At 39.0% G+C, this 18,673-nt stretch overlaps 1 protein-coding gene across 5 annotated transcripts in view; it reads right to left on the reverse strand.

Annotated features, from left to right (window-relative positions):
* Positions 1-7,148: 7,148 nt before the first annotated feature.
* The window catches only part of HTT (huntingtin), a 79,034-nt gene continuing 67,509 nt past the window's right edge, over positions 7,149-18,673 (reverse strand). For all 5 annotated transcript variants that reach the window (XM_041402499.1, XM_041402500.1, XM_041402498.1 and 2 more), the window contains 12 exons: positions 18,343-18,482; positions 18,089-18,171; positions 17,682-17,812; positions 17,369-17,498; positions 16,463-16,618; positions 13,860-14,050; positions 13,306-13,420; positions 12,864-13,077; positions 12,614-12,719; positions 11,094-11,256; positions 10,312-10,472; positions 7,149-9,320 (listed from right to left, as the gene is read on the reverse strand). In XM_041402499.1, the coding sequence (XP_041258433.1) occupies positions 9,107-9,320; positions 10,312-10,472; positions 11,094-11,256; positions 12,614-12,719; positions 12,864-13,077; positions 13,306-13,420; positions 13,860-14,050; positions 16,463-16,618; positions 17,369-17,498; positions 17,682-17,812; positions 18,089-18,171; positions 18,343-18,482 (1,804 nt within the window). In that variant the 3' untranslated portion in view covers positions 7,149-9,106. The remainder of the gene's footprint in view (positions 9,321-10,311; positions 10,473-11,093; positions 11,257-12,613; positions 12,720-12,863; positions 13,078-13,305; positions 13,421-13,859; positions 14,051-16,462; positions 16,619-17,368; positions 17,499-17,681; positions 17,813-18,088; positions 18,172-18,342; positions 18,483-18,673) is intronic.

Genomic DNA, 18,673 nt, shown 5'->3' on the forward strand with positions numbered 1-18,673 from the left:
GCTTGGAGGGGTGTAGGAAGAATGTTTTAGAATTGTGGTTTCAGCTGATTGGATGACTTATGAATAAAATCCCCCTACATTGGAGTGCAAAGAAAGGAGGCAGTAGCTTCTGCTTCTGCTGGGAACACCAAAAGCTTTGAGCATGGACTCCAATACTCTGAACTCTTTGCCTTCGAGGCTGATGTATTCATGCAATAAACAACTTTACAACAACTGCTCCTGTCTCTTTGAAGACGGAAGACCCACTCATAACTCAATAAATTCACTAGCACAGCTTACTGAAAATGGGTTTCTTTCCCTTGCTGGTCTATAAAAACCCACAGTGCAAGAGAAAGCTAAACACAGAAGCTGGGAGCAACAGAAAAAATGCTCTCACACCTTTAATAGCAGGAACCTTCAGCATTTTCAGGCATAATATGGTGAAGTGGACAAAGCCATTGAAGGTGAAGCATGAGAAGATGCTGTTTCCTACCATTCCTTGGTGCCTGGGCTGAATCTTGCAATCATATTACATGAAGCCTCCCTTTCCCAGGAGGAACCATCCTGGCTCTGTCCTGCAATGCCCTTAAGTGTCATAAATGCTTCTCTGTCCTTGGGGGCAGCACAGCTTTTTGGTCTCCAAGGAGGCCTCTTCAAGGTCCACCAACTGCCTGGATTGTCATATATTACATATGATATAGCCAGGTGATGACATATCATATATTTTCACAGAGAAAAAGTAACAACCTGCAACAGGCAGCAATGAACCATGCAACTGCTTGTGGTTAGGAATATTTTTTTTTAAACAAACATGGATACATTTCCCTGTCCATAACTGGCCCTCAGCAGACAAAAGGTCCTTTACTCACAAAAAACACACACTAGGCTGCTGCACAAATCCTATCCTTTCTTCCTGCATCACATCCTGGAGTTTTAGAGGAGAAAAGCACAAGGGAAAAAACATACGTCAGACAACCCTCATCACTACCCCTTTTTGGGCCCTGCTAAAATGTTAACTTCTAATTATTTTCTTTTGAATGAATGCCCATCTCATGACAGGCTTTGAAAATCTCTTCAAAATATGTAATTTAGGGCTAAATTCTTGTTTATGCTACTCAGCTTCTAAAGTTATCCTGTCTACAGGAGATTTTATAGCCAATAAAACATGACTGAGTACACATAAAATAATAAATTTGATCTCCTGTCCTGATTTTTTTTCATGTGATTAAGCTACACAGAATACTACAGTTTAATCATTGTTAGTTTGGGACAGGCATTTATATTTCATCTAGAGTTAATGCAGTCAAACTGAGAACAAAAGCAGCACAGACAAAGGAGAGGCAGACCTCACTAAGTTAATAATTAATAACCACTTTGACGATATTTAACCCATCAGCAAAAACACAAAAGAACTTTGGGCACTCTAAGTCTCAGTACAACAAACTGAGCACCTCATACTTTCACCAGTACCCATGGAGCAGCAATCTTTTCAAGTGTAGATTGAGTTATCTCAACGTGACTTCTTACAGCCCTCCATCAGCACCCCTGGGTTCGTCATTATTCTCAAGGTATAATGTGCAGTTTGGATTTTTACGGATCTAAGAAGCATAGATTTGCTTAATCCTGTCATCTGAGACAACTCAACTCGAATCAGACCAGGTTTGCTGTATCTTTCCCACACAGGGATACTCTCAAACCCCACAGCAGGCCAGTGGGAGAGCTGGAAAATTAACCTGTCAGCATAATACAAGCCTCTGTTTACCATAGTGTGGCTTGGTCCCAGATAATGTTTTCTGAAGCAGCAGGTCCTTTCACTATTACTGTTACTGCTGCCTGCAAGTTTCCCCAGCTGCCAGATCACGTTTCTCACTTTTTTTTTTGGTAATATTATCAGATCACACTGCAATGGGAACAGGTATTATCCACAAGCTCATATTTAAATAACTGCAGTATATAAACACGTTGCTTCAGTGAGCACAGATAGAACCATCCCCAAGACAACCACAAAAGCAGTAAAGCAGCAGAAGTACAGATTGAAACATTTGTGAAAGCATTCAATTTTGGTACTGATGAAGATAAACATCTGAACAATATTCTCAGATTGCTACATTAGGTAGCAAAAAAGCTGCAGGTTCATTTGGTCCCCTCCTAAAGATCCACTTCTTCAGGACTCCCAATTAATTAGCAAGCTCCAGGTACTTTGGATCACTCAGCCCTATCCTCTGTTAGTCACCTACCAATCTATTGATGACATACAACTTTTATTTTAAAGCATTCAACAGGTGAAATATTTACTCTGGCAGCCAAGGCAGAGGAAAGAAGACAGGAGGAGAAGGAATGAGCTTAAGCCACATTACCAAGAGATGGAAGGATCAGAAGCCTGGAAAGCACTTAAAAATACCTCCCAGATCTGCAGCATCCAGCGTTCATTTAAAACACTGGTAGTTTGAAGCAGTTAAGAAGGCAAAGAAAAATTACTATGAACAAAGTGTAATTAAGACTATCTGCCCAAACTTGCCTGAAATAAAAGTTAAACAATGAATTGTGTTATGTTCATAGATGTTAAATCAAATGCCAAAGATGATATTTGAAATGTCAACATTAACAAGACACACCAAGAAAAGTTAAGTTAGCAAGCTTTACACTTGCCTTTCCATTGGACAATTCAGATGCTTCAATCCTAGAGCCATTTAACAGCAAGACAGGGATGAAAACACATTTAGTGCCTCTTCCTCAGGGGAAGAAAGGGGTGGAAAAGACTAAAAGACTAAGATTCTAATTTGGAGATGTTATTTCAACACTGACTTGAAGTTTTACAGTGCATTTCATTCAAGATGAGCCAGATTAGCAAAACCCTTGTATTTAAATGATCTGACTTAATCTGGCTCACAGCTCTGTGGGCATCTGGTGCATGGTCAAACCCAGCCCTCAGGGATGAATTTTGCTTGGAGCCCAAACACTGCAGCCTGGCTGAAAGAACTCCAAAATGTAAATAATGAGATAAAACAATAAGGTTGCACTTGATCAAAATCTACCCATGGTGTTTGCAGCTTGAAGGAGGAGAAAACAGCACCTGGGGTAAGGGACTGCTCTGCTATATTGGGGTGTGTACACCATGGGAAAGATCAGAAACAAAATTAAGGTGGAATTATGGCTGCAATAGAAGAGCACAAAGCTTGGCTCACTCCAAAGCTAACATTCTATATAAACTGTATGAAATTTTTCATGTTGCTACTTCCAATTTTTTAACAAACCTACAAGTTACAAATCTTTTCATCTCTTCAAACAGTTATGCAAAACTTATGGTATAATTATGTTTAATTCTACAGGCAATCAAAGCCTTTTGTCTTGTAACTGGGGTGGAGCCCTGCCAATTCCCAAATGATGGCTGCAATACTCTTTACAGCTGCACTGCCTAAAAAGTAGAAAAAAAAGCACAATACCTATCCAGGACAGGAAAGGCAGCAGGGAAAGCAAAAAAGTTCTAGCAAATTAAAAAGTGCTAGTCTACTAAGTGCAATGTTTTATCTGCCTGTGCCTGGCAATTCATCTTTAGGGGTAATATTTCCAAAAATTAAATGTTTTTTCTTCTCTGAGTGACAAAAATATGACTTTATGACTCAAACAAGTCTCCAGCTCTGCAGACAAAGGCACTTACCACAGCACAGCTCTGTCCCTCAGCTCCACGGCTACCCTAAAAGGTGACACAGCGGCGGATCAGGAAAAACAAGATATAAAAGAAGTTACTTTGACTCAGGACAAAACCAGCACGTGCTTTCTACATTAAGCTACTACTTCAGACTTTATGCCAGAGTTTCCAGGGAACAGCCAAGTGCTGCAAACTTAATCAAAACAAGATGTCTGCGAGCCGTTGAGTACTGCAAGAGATCCTCCAGTGTTCAGCAGCAGGACCACCCAGAAATTTCTTTTAAGATGCAAGCCCAACAGCTGGGAAACCAAGCTTCAGCAAGTTAAACCATTTCTTCTCCTGTGTAACATTATCCCTCCCCAGGACTGCTGTGGATAAATACACTCTCATTCACAAATACAGCTGTACACTTGAATTTTGCCTTTTCTGATCTCATCTAGAATCCCAGAGAAGTTCTGGCAAGCATGACTGTTAGTTACAATTAAAAGCTCAACAGTGATAGTTCTTGGTTAAGTGCAAACAGCACTCTGATTGTGCAGCATAGCTACATTTGAAGAGAGTTCAAGTATTCTTGCATATTTTAATAATACTCAGTATTTGATAGTTGCTGAAAAGAAGAGATACCAGGGAAAAACTCTAGTAAGAAAGCATCAAGCCCTTCTTTTTAAATAACCAGAGAAAAATCACTTACAGTAATAGTTGCATTTTATTTTCTCTTTTAGTTTCAATGTGCAGTATTTTCAGCATTTTTTTTTAAACTTAAACATACATCTAAAATTATATGCTTTTCTTTTCCCTTGAGTACAATTGCTTTTCAGATTGGGGCTCCAAGCTTTTGCTCATCATTGCCCTCAAACTGTATCCCACCACAGGGTGCATTACCTTATCCTTGTCAAGTTTATCCAACTTGATGGTGTGTATACACGGACTGATGGGAATGATAAGCTCACACAAAATGCACATGACTAAAGCAGCACATGCTTCACAAATGCTCTGCAGCATTTATACCCAGTTACCTGAATGCAGCTAAAAACTTGATCAAGATATACCACAGAAGCTCTCCTGGGTATGACTGTGGGATTCTCAAGATTCTTAAATGGGTACTTAGGTAGCATGCACAATGAGTTCACCCAAAATCTCTGTATTAGGTTAAATTAACATCATTAATTTTCCCAAAATTTTGCTACATTGCTTACTCTAGTTTTTACAGCAGCTTGTTTTCACTTTAAAACACTTAAACTACTTAAAAACTAGCAAAATATTTTGCCCTCTTGTAACTTTCATCAATTGTGTCCTTATAACCAAAACTGTTTCAAGAGCAAAGCACCTACCATTGTCACTCAGTTGATTTCTACCTTTAGTAGAAAGTTTAGCTGGGATTGTACATGGAAAAAGTCTGACTTACACAATGAATGTACTCAATCAGTTCCCCATCTTCTCCCATTCCTTTCAACCACTGGGTAAGATCCTGAATGACTGAATTTAATTTAACTGCTTATTGCTATTATTTATTGCTCATTATACCCTAATTTTTTTTTTATTATTATTATGGAAGCATAAATGCTCAGCCCTGACAGCTCCACAAAATCCTAAGACAAACCAGGTCTGCTGCTCTTCGAGAACTGTCATTGCAGTGTTTTTGACACAACATCCTTATTTGCTATATAGTTAACAGCCACTGAAAAAGGAGAATGGCAAGACAGAATTCTCTTAAGGCAAATCTACTAGATATCAACAAATTACTTTTAACCCAAAAGGTTCCACTTGTTCCTTCATTTGACCTACATCTGTTCAGTCATTACTCAGTGCTTTTGGAATGCTGCTGGTGTTAAAAAACAAGCAATGTCTTGGTGCTAAGAAGGCATTCCTACCAAAGCAAAAGTAACACACAGTCATTTACTAGGTGCTTTAGGCAAGAAATGACATCTGAGTATACACTTCAGAGAAGATTTAAATAAACTCATATTCAATTGCAACTGGAAAACAACATAAATAGTAAAGAAAATACTCTGAATCCCACAAATATGAACAGGTTTACAATAAGTTGTCATTTGCAACTCCTCACTCTTGCACTCAGTGCAAGGGAGGGGGCAGGCTGAAATGCAACACAAAGCAAACTTTATTTAATGGGCCAGTGGGTAGCTGGTCCAAAAGCTGTTTGTGACAAGTTGGCTGGCATACAGTGTTCTTAGGGGAGGGCCACGTTGTAGATTTAGTAGTGCAGTTTCTTTACCAACTGAACTGTAACTGAAGTTTTAAATATTAATCTGTCTCAAGTATGCTCCCAGTCATGCCATACCTCTCATCTTGTAAGGCTGCAAAGAAGCCACTTTTACTGCAAAGCACATTACAGATGCTGTCTGCTTTGTTTAGCCAGGACAACAAATGTATGTCTAAAGACCAAACACATTTCTACCCTGATCTCAATGAAAAAAATGAACAGCCTGATTTTCAGAATTAGCTTTCTGTTTACAGCAAGTTAAAAACACTCTGTGAAATAAAATCTTGCATAGAGTCAGTCTCAAAGGACAAGCAGTATTTTTATTTCCTTTAAATCCAACATCACAATCCCTTAATGGCCTGTTCTGCTGTTACTACCCCTGTGGCACACCTCGTGGCTCGTGTCACTAAAAGCAGACAGGAGTGATTTTGAGTATGATTTCATTCCCAAAGAAATTAGGGTGTGGAAAGAATGTCTAGAAAGGAGAGAGGAAAGTGTGCTGCAGTGAAATGTCTGAACTGAAGCACTACTGCAGTGTGCTTCCACTCTAGGAAGACCCTTAAGCTACAACTCCTTCGGGTCACAGAGAATTTCCTAAGAGGAGGTGCCCTTCTTTAGACACTTGGGACACATTACAGGAGGTAATACACTACAACAAATCTCCAAGAGAGGTTAAAACAGATGAAGTCATTACCAGTGAATCTGTGTGAGGTTAGAACTGAGTGCATCAGCTCTAGAACTTGTCTTGATACAGGTAATGCAAGTACTTGCTCTAAGGCTGGCAAGGGGCATTTGAATGGGAGTCTGTCACATCTAATGTTTTTCACCCAGCTGTGCTGACTGCTTAATTCAATGTATTCACCGGCTTGAAAGATGCTATAGCAAGTCCCAAGCTGGTTTGGAAAGTTTCCTAAAGGGTCTAGCTCCTGTGATCCCAAGGTAAAGTAATCAGCTGGTCTGTGTTAATCATGAGGAGCTTAAAATTATGAAGAATTTAACAGTTTCATAACACAACACATACTGTTATATGATGAGAATTTGACTAACCTGATGCTTAAAAAATATATTAAAATCTATTTTAAATTCTGGAAAATAGCTTACAAAAATATTTTCACTTAAACTATATATCATACAAAAACTGACTGGTGTGTGGGTTTACAGTACAAAACGATTATTGGTGATTACAAAAGGGAAGAGTGATCTATACTACCCCTTAATGCAAACACAGGGCATTATATCTCACTGCCTGCAATTAGACTTTTATCAGAATTAAGATAATTTCCAATATAACTCAAAAACTTTCAAACAGTATCTATTTTATTAAACCTTTTTCTGAAATCCTGTTCAGTTTCTTTTAAAAATCACCACAGTGCTGTGGCCCAAGGAAGAAGAGTAACCCAACTAAGGACAGAAATAATTGCTCCAGATAATAAGACCTGTAGAGAGCTAAATACAGCAACATCTACAGTTGTTTCTACTGCCCATACTATCAATTTCCTCTACCAGTTTCTAAAAGGAAGAGACACCAGTGGACAATTCCTTTGTAATCAATTTACGGGCAGAAGCAACAATTTTTGGTCTAGATTGGAATTAGTTTAAATACATGGGTTTAATAAATACAAATATACACATCTGTATACATTAAATGTTGTCACATGTGTATAATTTCAACATATACATTATATACAGAAATACATACAGTACATGCTCCTCCTGACAACACTATCTCATTTTTCCAAGTGTCACCAAAAGGTGTGATAAGAAAATGAAGAGAGGTTGAATGTAGGATCTGACTGAGAACCAAGGTATCAATTCTCTATAATGAAAGACTTAAATACAACTAAAGACAAATGCTGTGCTAGATTTCCTCATGTAAAGCTTAGGAATCAATGGCATTCCCTGGGTGGTGAGTAAAAGCTAAATCTGGCCCTGTGTAGTGTCCTGAAATTCATGGATATTTGTGTTTGTGTCTAAAGCATTATGGATACTACAGGTAATAAAAGAGGTTGTGTAATCTAACACTTTAGCCAGTCCCAAAGTAGACCACAGCAGCCTTCTGATTCTTTACTGCTACCACATATCTGTTTGCATGAGAGTGGTCCAGATGACTCCATGGTCTCAGTTAGGAAAGGTCAAATGGTTGTTGACTACTGGGGAGCTTGCACCATTTTGTCTCTTAAAATGCTGTACAGCAAGTAAGAGCAGTTTTTTAACTATCTAAAGTTTGATCAGAGTGACTAGTCCTCTTTTTTACCATTATGTCTCAAAATAAAGGAATTAAAAAGAAGCTACAGTAAAGTGGATCACAAGAATGCCTCCTTAGTACAGTTTCTCAAGACAAATTAATCAACATATTCCAGTTTTAAAGCACTTTTAAGAAAAAGTGAGATGCAAAACACGATGTAATCTGTACATTAAGATGGATTTCCAAAAGGAACATGAATTCAAGAATGAGGAAAAAAAATGAGGACGATACAGATGTCAAGACATTCAGTAGCATGGCTTTTGTTCATCTCCAATTACAGCACAGCTCATGCACCACACATCTTACAATTTTACATACTGTACATAATATAGAAATATTTAAGTTAAAATTTCTTTCACTGATATACTGTACTCAAATTTGAAATCCTGAGAAGAAAAAGGAAAAACGTGTGGTTACGTATGTGCACTATATCTCTGGTATCACCAACACATACACCACTGGATATCAGAAAATCCAGAGAGAGAAATTACATGCTGGAAGTGTAAATCATAAAAGCCATTTTCTCTTTTCCTTGTTTGGGAGAGACATTAGGAAACAAATTCTATTCTGTACTACACAACAGTATATACAGGTACGTAAAACTAGGAAGCTGGCTAATGACTGCACGTTGCAATAACAGTCTGTCAGTGTCTTACTGGCTGCACCACAGTGGCTTCAGCTGCATATTGGGAAGAAGAGGAATACCAGATACCTTGCATGTGGCGCTAGCTCATATTTTACAGCTTGGATGTGTGGCTTCTTTAGTCCCCAACATCACTTGAAAAACACTGACATACTTCATTCCACTTAGAGGTGCTTGGTGTCAACAACAACTACACTTGACTTTTCAGGTGATTTCCAGTGCTGCAGAGCACTTGTCCATGCATGCTGGAAGGAAAACTGACAGGTCCGTATTTATCACAAATGCAACCCCAGAGATTTTCTTGATCTTGCATTCCTCATAACTCATATTCCAACACTAGTCATGCAGTTCCACTACACATCAGGATGTTCAACATGCTGTGACCTTGTGGACATTTTGCAAACAAGTCAGTAGGCGATGGTATGGGGTTCCTGGAGATGCTACCACCTCAAACACCGACTGGAAGGCTCTCCGGTCCAACTCTTCATCGATCTGGTGTCGGTAGAAGTCTATGGCCACCAAACAGAAGATGTTAACATCCACTTGCTCTGATTTTCCCATTCTGCTGATAATATGTGGAAGACTGAAATAAAAGTTAAGGTCATAAAATGACAGACATTGTCCCTCTTTTGGTTTAGCAGTTTAAACAGTGTTCTCTATTAAAACAGCTTATTCTTAAGTTCAGCAATGACATTAAAGTGCAAAATGCTGTCATCTGGCAATTAACTGCTACTACATAAATCCTGTTTCCTCCTTAACATCACACAGTTTCTTATTCTCAGAAATTAATTTCAAGCTAGCAGTAGTTTTCTCTATCCATTGGAGCAAACAATGCAATCAGCAACTGCTGAGAGCCAAAAGAGCACTGCTGAGGTTGGGAATCATTACGACATTTCAAACATGACAAATGGCCATTTTTTTGTCTGCACACAAAATGCACTAGTTATTTTTCTGTTTGTTTCAGGGGTTTCTTTATTTGTTTTTAAATAAACCCAGCACTAATACCACACACACACACACACACACATATATATATATATAAAGATAGATATATAGATAAATTGGAATAAGTCTGTTCCAATTTATTTGGGCAATGCCATTCCATTACCAAAGCTCACTATTACTGCAGTGCACAGCCAGGGGGATAACAGGAAAATATAGTTTGGATGTAGAGGAGAATTCTCTTGATTTTGAGTTTGTTGGCTTCTTTCATTTTTTTTCAATATATTTTAACTTGCAGAAGGAATACAGAGCAAAGCTTTTAAAGGTCACAGCAATACTATCTTGACAAAGCTTTTAAAAAGTCCTTCAAAGTAAGGACTTTCCCCATCATCTTGCATAGCCAAAAGGAACTGATCTTAAAGCAGCAGTTTTAGATAACTTTGTTCTCATAATCTGTTTAGATGTTCTCTTTTTCCCCTACAAACCCAAGGTACCAACAGCACAAAGCAATATACACCATTACTATCTGCAGTAAAACTGCCTTTTTTGTGTCTTACACTTGTACTCTTATCCTTCAAGGCTTTACACTATAATTACCCAGAAATGGCACACATTCAGTCTTTTTAGGATACATTGCTGAAATCCATTGACTGGTGGAAGCACTGACAAAAAAACAGGAAAGACTCCACATTGCCATTGCCACGGGTGTTCTTTGTGTGAAATTAGAGAGAGAGAGCATCACCCAGTCACGGACCATCGAGGATTGCCCAGTGCTATGCAGAGTCTGGAACACCTGCAAATTGTACACAGGAATGAAGACAGGGTGGATGGATATGGGGAAAAGTTCAGTTTCTCTTGTAAAGGTTGTTCTCTCTGGCTACAAAGCTCTGAGGGTCACAAACTGGATTCCTGGGGTCAGCTCTGAGTCTAAGGAATTACTGAACGGGACTCATGACAAATGTGCCAAACTGAAGCAATCACATAGAAATACACAACTTGTGTGGGGTCTCTGTTTTTTATAGATCACATGTGCTACACACATGCACTCTCCAGTAATGCACAAGTCCAGTAGGTGCTGAAGAGCCAAAAGCCTAGAAGCCCAACTGAAGCCACAGGGGCTTGCCTTTTAGGTTCACAAGGTGATGGCTCACTCAGATCTAGAATCTCAGCACCAGGATCACAACCACTAACCTTCTCTTTATTTTCTCATTATCAGTGACTGGACTCTCCTGCTGTGAGCTTTGGCCTCTAGGTGACATGGCAATTCTAGCCCTCAATGCTGCCTGGAAGGCAAAGCTCACAGCAGGACAGCTCAATCATGGCAGGTTTTTTAGATCTAATTAACAAAAGCTAAACTGTCAATTATTTAGATATTTTCTGAAACATTCAAGAAAAAAAAATGTATCAATACTACCTTATAAACTACTGTTGCCATGAATTGTGGGTATGGCTGCTGATTGGACAGAAATTCCCCAATGACTTTGTTCATTACATCTTGTGGGGGGAAAAAATCATCAAGGAACTGTGGAAGAATCCGAGCCACTACTCGAGCTTCAAAAGGAAATCCCTTCCTGATCCTGAAAATAATAAAAAATTAAATATATTATGACTGAATGTCAACACATATCTTGTTCTTTTCCAATTTAATTGGCAACAGAAAGAACATTTTACTTTCATCTCTGAGTAGGCAAGTTCTCAGCACTGATGAATCCAAATCTTCATGTAGTCTTAATAAGAGACTACCCAAAGAGGTCTATCAAAGCTGTCAGAAGCTGTTACAGGTGTGTCCTTACCCCACACTCTCCCCTTTTCTTTTTTGAATAATCACATGTTTTGAAGGTGTGGAATTGCATCAGAGATGAGACTTTCCAACAGGAATGCTGAAAAAACTAAACAAGAGCAAAATAGGGGGGAGATCACTCCTCCTAGTTATCAGAGAAAAGACCATTTATAAGCAGAACACTACTTTGCATTCATAACATCTTGGCATTTTTTATTCAAGCTTAGAATGACCAATATATCAAACAAGGAAAGCAAGCTGCATTGCTGTGCAATGTGGGGAAAAGATACTCCAACCTACAGACAACTTTGTTTAAATAACACTAATTGGAAAGTCTTGCTAATAAAGGCAGCATCTGTTGATGTATCAAGATCAAGTTACCATCATGTGATTCTTCCCGGAAAAAGTTATTTTTTGCTTGTAGTAGTCACATTTATTTTGCTAGCTCTTCAGAGTGATATATTCAAAAACACTCAAGCACTGCTCTAGTTCTGTTCTCACCAAGTACAGAAGTGAAACCCTCCTCCAGTTTTATGGAAAAACCACTGAACACTTTAAAAAATGTAAACCATTACCCACAAACTACTACACAAAATCTAACATGCTATACTCACTTAAGACAGCTTGAGATTGTCAGATCAAAACAGGGGTTTTGAAATATTCCCATTAATGAGTTCCATGTGAATACAGAAGTTTTACTGTATCCTTCCACTGCAATTACTTAACAGCCTCAGAAAGAGCAACTCTTGTGAGGAGGGAAGGGGGAAAAATGTTTTAAATTCTTAGGGTGGTTAGAAAGATTATTTCCTGTAAACTGGATTTATATTCTTGACTATGTAGAAGACATCCTGAAAAGCACTTAAGAGTTTGACCTGAAGGGAGCTGGAAATACATTTATGAAGTATCATGGTTTGTGCAACACACAGTATCAGTTTGGACATGTCTGGTTTTCATTTACATTCCTGCACATTTGTGCTGCCTTCAGCAATTCCATCAGTGTTACTGTGTGCACCAGGAGTGTAACTTTTAAGCAAGACTAAGTAGAGAAACATCATTAATTAAGTGTAAGAACTGTCAAACAGAGAAGTGACCAAGCAGTGGCAAACACAATCCTTTCCCTCCCAGAGCCCCATTTACAGATTTTGTCCTCTTACCTATCAAAAAGGACAGATACTCGTTCCATGGCAACAATCACAGATTCACTGTCAGGAGCACCAGGATTTGCATCTGGGATACGGCTTGGGCTGATTTTTTCCTTTCCTACACCAAAATAATTTGTTACAAGTTCACTGTGGATGTTAAAACACACTTCTTCTACTCTTGCTAATAAAAATAAATTAAGAAAATTAGCACTGTTTGCAAGCCAGTCTTCCAGCACATAAGAAGTACAAAAAAAGTGAATACCTGTGTACATGCAAGTCAGCATCAGTCCCAGGGCTGCCATTGCTCTGTGGGGGCTCTGCACATTCACCCTGTCAACACTCAGTTTAACCAGGGACTCACTGTCCAGCCTGGAAAGCTGCTCTGAAAGAAGGAGTCGTTCCAGTCCTCTCAGGACACAGTGATAAATAATGGATGGTGTTGATTCATCACTTCCAGAAACCATTACTCCACACATCTGAAATAAAGCAAAAAAAACCCCAACTACTTGGTTTTGAGGTGTATTCAGGTCATCTTCTAGCACCACACCACAATAGCATGGAATAGCATCAGGTATTAACAAAAACTGATGAAACTAAACCCAAAAGCATGCCTACACCTCACTACCCAAGTTAAGTGTTAAAGACAGCTAATGTGGTGATTTCAGGTTACACAAACACCCCTCACTGGAGGCATCACAACATACCTGTATAATTCCTGCAGAGAATTCAGGCCCTACATCAAGTGGGTAATTCTCAATCAAATAGAAAGCAGCTGCACACATCACCAAAATGTGCTCTTGGTTATGGATATTCACACAACTGCAAATGAGCAAAAAAACTAGTGGTCACACCAAAGTTGTTTAGGTCACAAACAGAGATACTATAAACAATTCCTAGAAATTCAAAGTATTTTTGAACATGAAACGTAAGCTCTTTTTACAATCACAGAAAGTATTGCTGAGGCACCATAAGAGAACATAGACTATCATGAAAATACAGAAAAATGAGGTTTAAGCAACACAGTTTACTAAAGACACGAAAGCCTGTACCATCAAACAGTTTTCTAATCCTCAAATACCATTCCACTCTGTAAATTAAACCTAAAATTGGATGATATTTTCAATGAAAATGCCAAAACCTGCTTGATACAACAGCCTGCTCTAAAATGTATTGGCAACTGCCAACAACAGAGAGCCCTTTTGTTCAGACATAAACATGCAACAGTTTGGAGCCAGGGGGAAAGGGAGAAGAGTCTTACTGTGCTACTCCTCTCAAATTGGAGAGCAGATACTCGCTGATAATTGGAATGAGCTGCTTTGCTGTCTCGTCCAGCAAGTCACACTCAAGGATATAAAGAATTCCATGCAGAGCTCCAATCCGGCTTGGCATGTGGGTGCTTCGTAGGGTTGATTCCAGCAGTCGACTTACTGGTTCAGCCACAGCTTTATCCTAATACACCCAACAAGAGCACTCATTAGAAATCAACACTGGTTTAAATACTGCCAAGTCCTGTCATTCAGAAATACTTGGAACAAATTAAAGAGCAGAAAATAGGGAACAAACCAGAGTCTGGCTTAAACTACTTTGAATAAATGTCACAAGAATAATACTATCAGACAAGAGATGAGTTGCAGATTAACAAGGAAATTGATGCTACTTTGTTTTATTTGTACAAAGTTATGTCACGATTCAAAATTAAAAAAACCAAATAAGATAAGGATTAGTTCAGTAAACAGTACGTGCTACTAAGAATACAGGACTGGAATGATTGAAATTTTGTGGTCTTTCAACTAAACAAAAAGGATTCTTCCATCTGAAACGAGACAACTATACTCTGCCATCTAATATCTGTCTACTCAACTCATAGCACATCATTCCATTCATTTATTATTCTCTGAGACCACTGGTACTCAGACCTACACATCTTTCCCTCCACCAATTCTGTGATCTGGATGAGGGAATCAAGTGTACTCTCAGCTGGGCAGAAATGCTGATCTGCTGGAGGTGAGGGACACTCTGCCAAGGGATCTGGACAGGCTGGATCAGTGGACCCAAGGGTCTGAGGTTCAACAAGGCCAAGTGCTGGGTCCTGCCCCTGGGTCACACCAACCCCTGCAGTGCCACAGGTGGGACAGAGTGGCTGGAAAGGGCCCCGTGGAAAAGGACCTGGAGGTGCTGGTTGAGAGTGGCTGAACAGGAGCCAGGTGTGCCCAGGTGGCCAAGAAGGCCAATGGCACCTGGCCTGGATCAGCAGTGGTGTGGCCAGCAGGACCAGGGCAGTGACTGCCAGCCTGTACTTTACAGAATCATTAAGGTTGGAAAAGACCTCCAAGATCATGGAGTCCAGGCTTTGAGCACTACCATCAACTAAACCACAGCACTGAGTGCCATGTCCAGTCGTTCCTGGAACTCCTCCAGGGATGGTGATTCTACCACCTCCCTGGGCAGCCCATTCCAATGCTTAACGACTACTAGTGAAAAAATTCTTCCCAACAGCCAACCCAAGCCTTCTCTAGCACAACCTGAAGCCATTTCCTCTTGTCCTGTCACCTGAGAGAAGAGACTGACCCTTACTTTGCTATAATCTTTCAAGAACTTGTAGAGAGTTGTCAAATTCCCCCTGAGGCTCCTTAGGCTCCATCCTTAGAGAAATGGTTTAGTTAGGTGAATGGTTGGACACAGTGATCTCAAGGGTCTTTTCCAACCTAAATGACTCCACAATTTTATTTTCAGTATTCACAGGTCAAGCTGGTACCGGATACTTCACTCCCTGTTATCAAATACCACAACTTACTGGAATATACAAAATCTATTTTGAATTTTAGTTTTGGAAAGTCTTCTCCTTACTATCTAAGTAATCAGAAGAAATTACTTGCTTTACCTTGTCCCTTTACTTATGAAGTATCTAAGACACAGGCCAGTTTGAGACAGTGTCTTCTCTCTAGCTGCTCTTTTTAAGCAGATTTTCTATATAACTGAGCACAGAAAAACAAGCAACTCTTGATGGAACCAGCTTCTGGTTTTTTAAGTCCCACCAAGCTGTTACATTCAGCTGTTTGCTTGTGAGAAGGTGTTATTAGCTCACTGAGTGGGAAATGACAGCCTGGTCAGAATAGCTGATCTCTAAAACTGTTTCTGTGTGTTTGCCATCATGTTCCCAGCTTTCCCTTGCACAGTTGCTGCTGCACTAGCTACTGAAAGCCCCACCCTAAAAGCCTTTCAGAATTTCTTTTACCACTATTACCCATATAGCTTCATATTAGTCTCAGAGTTTCTAAAAGTGCTCACTCCTTCCAAAATGATTTGTAATTTTTTTTCCTAAATACCTCCACTCTGAAATGTCCCCTGTAAAGTACTTCTGGTTTACACATTTCAAGACAGAATGATGCAGTGGAGGGAAGAGTAAGGGAGAGAAAAGGGATATCTGACTATCTGGGGCTATATATTCATCACATGCACTGTCCCAGCCTCCCATGAGATTACAGCCATTCATATAAACCTAGCAAAAACTGTTCTGCAAGTCCTCATTTCTGGCCTGATATGTAACAAATGAAGAGTCCAGGGCAAAGGCAACACTGAATTCAATAAAACAAACCAAAAAGTACATTAAATTATTCTCAAACCTCAAAAAAATATAAAACCAAACAACCTTTCTGTTTGAATACAGGACAATTGGAGATAATGTTTGCAAACTCTGAAAGCCCAGAATACATATCCTATTACTTCTCACAGCCATGCAGATCAGCTAAAGGACATTCTTATAAACAAACCACCATTAACAAGTATACCAGGTTTTGCAGCAGAAGCTGAGTTAACCTAAACACTCATGAATTTGCAATAAACTTTCTGAGAATTTCTTACCATTCCAAGAACAGCAGCAGCTTTACAAGTAGCTGGTATCAAATACTGTACAAGAATCTCATCTTCTGATGGATGCACCTTTCTCAACTCTGTTAGTGTTGTGTACATCATCTCAAACTGATTCCTTTCTGTAAATAAGTCTGACACTGCCAGAAGCTGTACAGAAATTAAAATTGAATATAAAAAAATTCCCATTAGCAGACAGCCACAAATTGACTCTCCCTTCTGTGAGCAAAAGATTCCTCAACTGATCTATTAAATGTGTAAACATTTACTCAAGGGTCTGAAATAACTATTACTATTGTTGCCCAGAATTAATTCCACCATTCACCTCTGATAATAATGACCTCCAAGAAGTCCTTTTTACCAAAAAGTGTACAAAACCAAAGCCACTATAGTAACTAACTCTGGGACATGAACATTGCTATTTACAATTTACTAAACCATCCCCAAACAAACAACACACACTTCTCCTGCAGGGATAGTTTCATTTTAAGTCATAGGAATGATAGTGAATAATGGCTGTCAAGACACATTCCACACCTGTGTTCTTTAGTTTTGCTTCTACACTTAATAATCAACAACATACATTGTTGTTCCATCTTCATTTTCTTATAAAGGGATAGGAGAAGCAAATCGTGCTTTAGCAAGTAGTCAAGTAAAATATAAACTGCCATTAAGTAACAATGAAGTATTTGTAATGTAGCAGCAGAATATGAAATTCAGATATAGCTTCAATCAGTATAATGCTGTAGTTGCTCAAGTTAAGTTTCTGTACTGCCCACAGAACAGCCAAGAAAATTCTGCATGTTCCATATATTAAAAGATGCTTCATAAATGCTACTTAGTTCTGAACACTTGGTAACATATGCTCAATTATGACTCTGAATAACAATTCAGACTTACTGATCGCACCACTTCACTGATCAAAATCACTGGTGTTCTCTTGCTGGGGCTGGATGGCAATATCCACTGACTGTACAGTTCAAGCAAGAACTGAGAACAAGAATGGATATCTACACCAGCCCGGTGTTTCCTGCAAGGAACAGTAAAGAAGTGTTAGAATAGCTATTCTTAAGCCCTGCTAAAATGCTTGATTTGAAATAATACAGTTATTTACCAGCATCCAATTTATAAACCCAGCTTATTGAACACAACATGGAGAAATAAAACCTTATCTATGACTCAAAAGTGAGAAGAGGAAAAAAAAGTAAGATACCTGGTGTTAATAGGAGAGATTGGTGGTGAGGAAGGAGCGGGTACATCATTCTCATCTTCTTCATCCTCACCCCACTCTTCTTCTCTCAGTGGAGTGATATTATTTCCTAACCATATGGAGTGTATAGAGACCTTGCAACAAACACAAAAAAGCAAAAACAAATAGCAAAGAAGTGCATTTAACACCCCAACAGTCAGCCTAGAAGAATCTTAGAAGTCAAACATATTTTCATTTAAATGACAGGCAATACACAGCCTTCTAGCTGAGGAGACACGCAGTTATGACCTACCCTGCATCACTCAGAGCTTTTAGTTTCTATTTCATATCAAGCAATGCTTCTTAACTAATTTTTCAGAACTGGAAGAAATGTAATAAAAAGCAAGTTTAAAGCTGAGCTTTTAACAAACCTGTCCCAATTTATAATCCATATCTCCTATTTCTCGTTCAGTATTGATCTGCAGTAAGAGTTTTTCATGGCTGATAAGAGCACCTGTAAGGAAACACAGGATGAATTTTTAAAAAGTGCATAACAAAGCACATGTGAAAATGGCTTCATTTCCCACAAACTGGATTTCCAATTTTTCTTAGAGCACCTTTTCCACATTTTAAATGCAAAAGAAATTCACTCTCCCCTTCTCCCCCACAAAGAAGCACTTTTTACCTGTAGTAGCAGGAGAAAGTGATGGAACAGGGTCCCAAGCTTGGTATAAGTGATGAGTAGCAATATTATCTCTCTTGGACACCATTGCCTGGATTTCCTGTTCAACAATTCCCCTGATAACACTTAGTTTCCTCCCAAACCTGAAAGCCCAAGAGAAATCAATTTTAGCAGATTTTTCCTTTAACACTTCTGTGCAAGTCTGGCTCACTCTGTAATGTTATGTGTCTATGCATATTTTCAGTATCATGGAAATGAAAATGTTGAAAAACACGTTCTGCACACTGTTTACTAGATTTTATTAAGATGTTATCTTTTTCAGATAATCTTGTAA

The sequence above is a fragment of the Onychostruthus taczanowskii genome, unplaced genomic scaffold, assembly GCF_017590055.1.
Source record: "Onychostruthus taczanowskii isolate IOZ18803 unplaced genomic scaffold, ASM1759005v1 scaffold2, whole genome shotgun sequence".
In the NCBI taxonomy this organism is placed as follows: Eukaryota; Metazoa; Chordata; class Aves; order Passeriformes; family Passeridae; genus Onychostruthus; species Onychostruthus taczanowskii.